Consider the following 6499-nt stretch of genomic DNA (forward strand, 5'->3'; position numbering starts at 1 on the left):
GGGAACACCTGTGAGCTGCCCAGGAACATCTAGAGGCTTTGAAGGGCTAATGCATGAGGACTTCAACTTTGACAAAGAAGTACAAAGCTGGATGGGCACATTCCTTGATCTTACAGTTACAGGTGAAACAAACTGGAAAGGAAGGGGCTTCTTTTCTTCCCTCAATATCTCTCCTAGATTCAGTGCTTCCCTCCCTTAGTCTGTGTTTCAGTGACAAAGTCAAATGTTCCAAGTTAGTGGAATGGAAATTTCTGCAGTGGCTTCAGGATTAATTTGTCTGGGATCATTTTCTTCTAAATGTAATAGATCTTCTGTCCATGAACAGAATGGAATGGAATAGAATATTGGGTTAATATGTTCAGTTAGGAAAGGAACATTTGCACAGACATGTTCTCTTTCTTTGGAGCCCAGGAACAAATTTTGATTTCATTTGGGGTTTCTTTTTCCATTTTTGGTCTCTTTTAATTTGTGTCAAAAAAATATCTGTTATCTGTTATATGAAAATATCATATCATCTGTATTAAAATCTGAGTGTTCCTGAGAGCTTTGTTCACACCAGTAACATTTATTTTCAAAATGAGTGAACTGAGGTACAAAGACATTGCATTAACTAGTCCAAAGCATAAATACTGAATAGGTGTCTACTGATTTTCATGTTTTATTCCTTCATGCTTTCCTCCTTAACTGAAAATGAATCAAATGGCTATGGACTGACTTTTAACAAAAGTGCAGATCTCTATGCATGGTATTTCTCTGTAACAGAGCAAAGAAAAGAGGATTGATTTATATGAATCCATATCTGCTTCCGATATAGAGATATGATGAGGTATAAAGCTGAATAATTCAGGTAATTTGTATCAGGATTATGGTGAAACCAGAAAACTAGCTAAAAAACTGATAAATAATGTTGGATTTACATTATTCTATTGAAAAAAATAAATAAAAAAAAACTTTTTTTTTTTTTCTTCCTTTAAATCAACTGATTCCTTTCTTTCCCTAAAGGTTGTCAGTCATTTTTGTTTCATACCTTCAGATGTTCACTGGCATGGGAGAAGACAACAGAGCAGTGATCATCACATAGTTCAAGAATCTTACAGAGGATTTTTTTTTTTTAAATAAAATGTAGTGCGACCACTGAACAAGTCAGAATGCTAGGCAGTGCTACAGAGGAGTAACCAGGCTATACTGTACAGGAGAAAGAGGAATCGCTTGTAGAGAGAGAAAGCAGGGATGGCTGGACTGGCTGACCTTGGATGTCTTTTCCAGACTTGTTGATCTGTGATCTCGAAATTTTATTGATCTCAGTATCTCATTATGTGAGTTGAGCCTGGGAAGCCGAACAGTCTGTCTAAACACTGAAGAAGCTTTCTAAGCCTCAGAGCTTACATTCTCACAAAACAAACAGTATTTAAAAAATAATCTACTAATTTTGTTAAGAAAATGGTTTGCTGACAGGAAAAAAATCTCCCAGTAGAAACTTTTACATTGCCAAATCATGCAGACACGGCGAAGTTTGCATTGCTATGGAAACAAAGCTAAAGATGGGTTGTGCTGTGAAAAGTAACTTGCAAGTAGCTGTGAAAAGTTTGAAAGAATGACACCTTTTTGGTGTGCCTTGAAAGACATGCTGTAACACAAGCATCTTGGGTTAGAAGTTTTTTTATTTAATTTTTCTCTCCGGCAAGATACTTTCACTTCTATTCTTACAAGACTGTTATCAAATGTTACCAGCATACATATATGATCCATACAGTAGAGAGAAGTCTATTAGTACATTCTATCAAATGTTTTAAGAGAAACAAAGTCCCTTTCATGCCAATCTAATAAAATAACTTCTTAGGATAGGATATAGAAAATGTAGTATGATCTATTAATCTAGTTATTCATAGAAGAGTTTAAAAATCTAGTACCTAGTGTTTAAACAAAACATACTTTATACATTTGGCTAAGCTGAAATATCATACCTTGCCAAATAAAAAACTGCTTTCTAACCATAGTTTCCCTAGCAGCTCTGCAGGTATGTAAGGCATGCGGTTCATTTCCTGCCAAGGCTGAGAAAAATGGGTAGGTCTGAGACAATATTGCTAGTGTGCTCAAAAAAGGTCTAGTACTGTAGCTGACAGTGTTATATGCATCTTGACTCCTGGTCTCCTTGCAAATTTCCCAGGTACAACTTCAGGGCTGGCTCCATTTTAGCTGTCAATATCTTCAGAGGACTCAATGGAAGATTGGATGGGACTTTCCAGAGCGTTACAGTCATCAGTAAGGAATGCCAAGTCCTAAAGAAACAAGAGAGATGGCTGATGTTATAAGAAGGAAGACAGAGGATAGTGCAAATGCGAGTAAATCAGGCCTTGATTCACTTTTGCTGAAGTCAGGAGGTAGGGTAAAGATAGAGGGAGCTGGACACTGTGTCCCTGTTGATGCATCCTGACTCACCCTTCTGCAGTAGGAGATCATAATGGTGTACAGGCTCCGGGCTTTTTCCTTCAGCTCACTCACTTCCAGCACTCTCTCACATCTGGGGTAGGCCACAAAGTCACGGAGTTTTGTCAGCACACAGTAATTCTGCAAAGGGTGCAAAAGAAACATTTGTAACAGTGCACAAATGCAGATTTATGTCCCTTTCCACCACTTAACAAAATTCTTATTGCCTCTGTGGGAGCCCTGAATTCCTACCTCTGCGTCTATGTGATTTATGTAACCTTTAGTGTGGGAAATTAACCTTCAATATGTCATAACAAAGGCGTTTGGTCCAAATAAGTGCTCAGAAAATTTTGCAGGCGCAGTCCAGTTTGCCAGCTTCCCACATGCTTTGGGAGCTGGCAGTGCCAAAACAATAAAACCTGTTCCTGTAGTTGGTGGGACTACGTAAAAAAAAAAAAAAAAAAAGGTGCACTGTTTCTCTTTTAAGATAGTGCCCCGTTTTGCTGGTGAACAAGATAACCAAGGATTTATGACACAATTCCTCCATTCCCATACAAAAGGCAATAACTTTTTCTGGGTCATTTTTCTCACAACTTGCATTATTAAAATAAAGCATGGAAAACATTAATTTCACAGCATCCTAGTACAGCAGATAAATATTCCAGCTCTTGTTATAAAACAAGGGAAATTGATGCACTGGGATCACGCTGCTCAGCCTTTGCAGTGAGGAAAGGTGCTAGCAGCTGTGGACTTAGGATCTGAAGGGATCTGACTTGAAATGCCTGACAGTGTCATTGCTTCCAGCAGAATGTGTCAGGCATTTTTCATTGATCAGATTTTTTTTTTTTTTTTTACTTGTTAGTTGTTACAGGGGAACACTGAGAACAGCAGCAAAGTATATCAGATATCCCAAATATAATATACATGAACAGGAGACTATTTCATCTTCACTGGGAGATGACTTCTGTGGTCTTTTCTCTGTATTCCATAACCTCAAGGATATTTTTGCTTTCTGGTTTTAACAAATGGTTATTTAAAACAGGAAAAGCCAGCAAGATATCCCTGCACTTCTGTTACTTAAAACTGCAGTGCCAGAAGTGACACATGATAAAAAAATGAAGTTTATAGAATAAAGAAAGTGTTTTGCTTTTTAAAAAAACAAAACAACAACAACAAAAAAGCACCAACTATTATTCAAAGCACATTGTGCACATTTAGCACAATAAACAATGTAGAAATGGCAGTCACTTCCAAACAAAGTCTTAGAAGCTGCATAGGGATTTTAATAAGATTCAAAATGAGATTTATTTTTTTTCAGTCACTCATCTTTCTAGTTAATTATGCTTTTAAAAAATAGTTTCAAACAGCTCTTCTGGTGTTAACAATCTTAAGAGTTATGCTCTCTTTTCAGTGGCTGCTTCTCTTGTGCAGAAAGAAGAAGGCAGTGTGAAAACTTACGTGGATGTCCAAGTACAGCTTGGGCAGCGTCTCTACACATGAGTCCTGCAGAAAAGAAGAAAGATCAGTAGCAATTTTATTTTGAAAGCTACCTGTATCAAAAGCAAGCAACCTGCAATGTCTTTGTAGGAGTTTTTAGGCTGACTCACCTTAGCCTTGGAGGTCTGCAGCTCCTTGAAGGACTCTGTGATTTCTTTGCTCAGAGATAACACCCTGGAGTAGCAAGTTGGAGGGGCTGCTCTGGCTAGCAGGGCTGCAGAGAGCAGAGCAAACAGGCTCAGCAGCATCTTCGTCCTGGGGAGCTTGTCCAGGGGAGGAGATGAGGAAAAAATTCTTGTCAATGGCTGGGCAGCTCCTGCTAAGCGTCAGTGGGTGAATTTGACAAGTCAACCCCCAGTTAAATAGTCGTCTGCATCAATGAGGGGAAAAAAAAGTCTGGGGGTGGTCCAAGGAGCAGCTTACTGCTGGTTTAAATTTCCTACCAACCTACGAGGCGGGGCTGCTAGCACTTTCCCCTGAAGCAGGGAAAAGAGGGAACAAGGATAACAAAAACAAGCACTGCTGGCATGCTGCATTCCAGAAAGAAAACCACTGAGTGAGCATCTCAAGCAAGAGAAATTAGTGTAAGAAATTATCAAAGGGTGAGAGGCCGTGATCTTCTGTATGTTTTGGCATACAAGCCTCTTTTTTGAGAAAGTAATTTACAGCTGCAGGACTGCATATGGTATGTGTGGAGAGGCATCCTTCGAGCGCTGTTGTCTTATGCTGACAGCGCTGATGAGACTTGCTTATCATCCTTAGCAGGCCTGAAAGGTTACCGTTATAAGGGAGACCTCTGATTGTGTATCATTTTCTCTTTTCAACCTATGCAGACGCTCTCTATTTCTAAACTAAAGCCGAAAGTGCTTGCAATGACTACCAGAGGAGTGCTGTATATTTACACATTTGTGGTCTCAAATAGAATTAATGCATCTCTATATGGCTGTCGTAAATGTATAAACACCATTTTGCTTTCTGTGTTAGATTTATGAGGCTCTGTTCCTTTATTAGATTCCAAATGGAGCTGAGACATCCAGATGCTGGGAAGCAGGCATGGGGCTGAACATACGTTAGATGTTGTTAGATGTTAACTGTCCTATAAAATGGAAGTGCTTTTCACTGAAGAACTGCTTATTTCACAAGTTACCCTCCCACCCCACAAAAGAATCAGTAGAACCCACCACTTTCAAATTGAGGTTCTAGCTTGGTATTGACCAAAATAAGAAACTATCTGATGGAGGGCACAATCCCCCCAGCATTGAAATAAACTAGGAATTCTCACCTGAAGATGAGAAAAGGGAAAATGACAAAGCATCTGTAAAATAGAGGAGCTTCCTATCAGTCACTTTGGAGAGAAAACCAGTCTTGGGAAAAAGAAGAATTCTGTATTTTGTAGAGGATTCTGACTTGAATCTACCCAAATACCTGGAAGAAACAAGGAAACAGATCTGCTTTGTACTGTCTTGTTGCATTTCTTTGCTTTTTCAAAGAATGATTTGTTTAGTAAAGTCATGTGCTCCTGAATGGTAATTTGATAAATACCCTGTGAGGAAAGAAAAATTTCAACTGCTGGGAGTCCCAACAGTGAGAATTTAGGGCTGCCTTTGGAAAATGGGCTGTTGGGTTTTATTTTTAGTTTTTTATTTTAGGAAATTGAGTTGTTTAGGAAAGTGAATGAAGAGCCAAAATAAAGCTGGAAGACCTTCTACCTTTGAAAATAGGATGGCACACAGCAGTTGGATTGTAGTCCTAAACAAAACTACCTCATGCATATCCAAGGGAAGGATTCTTCTTTGTGTGAGCCTTTCCAGTAAAGAAACAGACTCTTAATAATCATCTCCTTACTGTAAACAGTAGCTGAGAGTGGCAGTGAAATATTATCCTTCTATCATATTCTTGTTTGGCAAGCTGCTAAAATGTAGCTGCTCTGACTGAAGAGCAGATTTCTTAACAGTGTAAATATTCTCTCCATACAAGATATAAGTAATACAACTACTGCTAAGGATGTCTTTGATATTAAGTATTTGCTTTGAATCTATTTATTTATTTATTTATTTGTTTACTTAGTGTGAGCATTATTGTCTTTCATGATTTTTTACCTATACTAAGGTTGGTGGTGACTCCATTTTGAGTAAAATGCTGTGGATCATGCTCTGAAAGAAAGCTGTTCTGAGTGCCTGTGACAAGTGGCACCAATAAAAACACTCTCCATGTCCTGTGTCTGGGCCAGATCAAGGCAGCTGAAAACTATTTAGAAGTCCCTCTTTTTAGGGTGGGCTAGTGTGAAAGGTTCCCTCAGTGATTTGAAATTACATTATAAACTGTGCTGTACTTCGGCTGCCTAGGCGGAGAGAGGCAAGTGTGTAGCATCCTGTGGCCCAAAACACAGCCTCATTTCCCAAGCTGGGTTGCAAGCCCCATGCCACAGGAGCCTTACCTGGAGGTCACATCCATGATCATCTGACATGGATTTCATTTCTTTCTCAGCTCTGAAGATGTTGGGTTGGATGACCTAATTCTGATGTAGCAGTGAATGGAATGGGGACGAAAGGTCTGTCACCTACCTCTCAAGCCT

The 6499-nt window shown here is 39.1% G+C and overlaps 1 protein-coding gene across 1 annotated transcript; it reads right to left on the reverse strand.

Moving 5' to 3' along the window:
* Window positions 1-1643: 1643 nt before the first annotated feature.
* On the reverse strand, window positions 1644-4438 carry CYTL1 (cytokine like 1). The gene is made up of 4 exons (XM_085221926.1): window positions 4035-4438; window positions 3886-3930; window positions 2440-2568; window positions 1644-2279 (listed from the first exon to the last, which is right to left on the reverse strand). Exons 1-4 carry the CDS (start codon window positions 4170-4172, stop codon window positions 2193-2195), a joined length of 399 nt encoding a protein of 132 aa, XP_085078052.1. The 5' UTR covers window positions 4173-4438; the 3' UTR covers window positions 1644-2192.
* Between the last annotated feature and the right edge of the window lie 2061 nt (window positions 4439-6499).

This window comes from Meleagris gallopavo, chromosome 4 (assembly GCF_905368555.1).
Source record: "Meleagris gallopavo chromosome 4, MGAL_WU_HG_1.1, whole genome shotgun sequence".
Classification (NCBI taxonomy): domain Eukaryota; kingdom Metazoa; phylum Chordata; class Aves; order Galliformes; family Phasianidae; genus Meleagris; species Meleagris gallopavo.

Excerpts from the sequence above, each read along its gene's own strand:
- CYTL1 (XM_085221926.1), bottom strand. The coding sequence starts at position 4,172 with ATGCTGCTGAGCCTGTTTGCTCTGCTCTCTGCAGCCCTGCTAGCCAGA. Across the intron at positions 2,569-3,885 it reads AGCTGTACTTGGACATCCAC|AATTACTGTGTGCTGACAAA; the intron begins GTAAGTTTTCAC and ends CACCCTTTGCAG. Across the intron at positions 2,280-2,439 it reads TGATCTCCTACTGCAGAAGG|GACTTGGCATTCCTTACTGA; the intron begins GTGAGTCAGGAT and ends TTGTTTCTTTAG.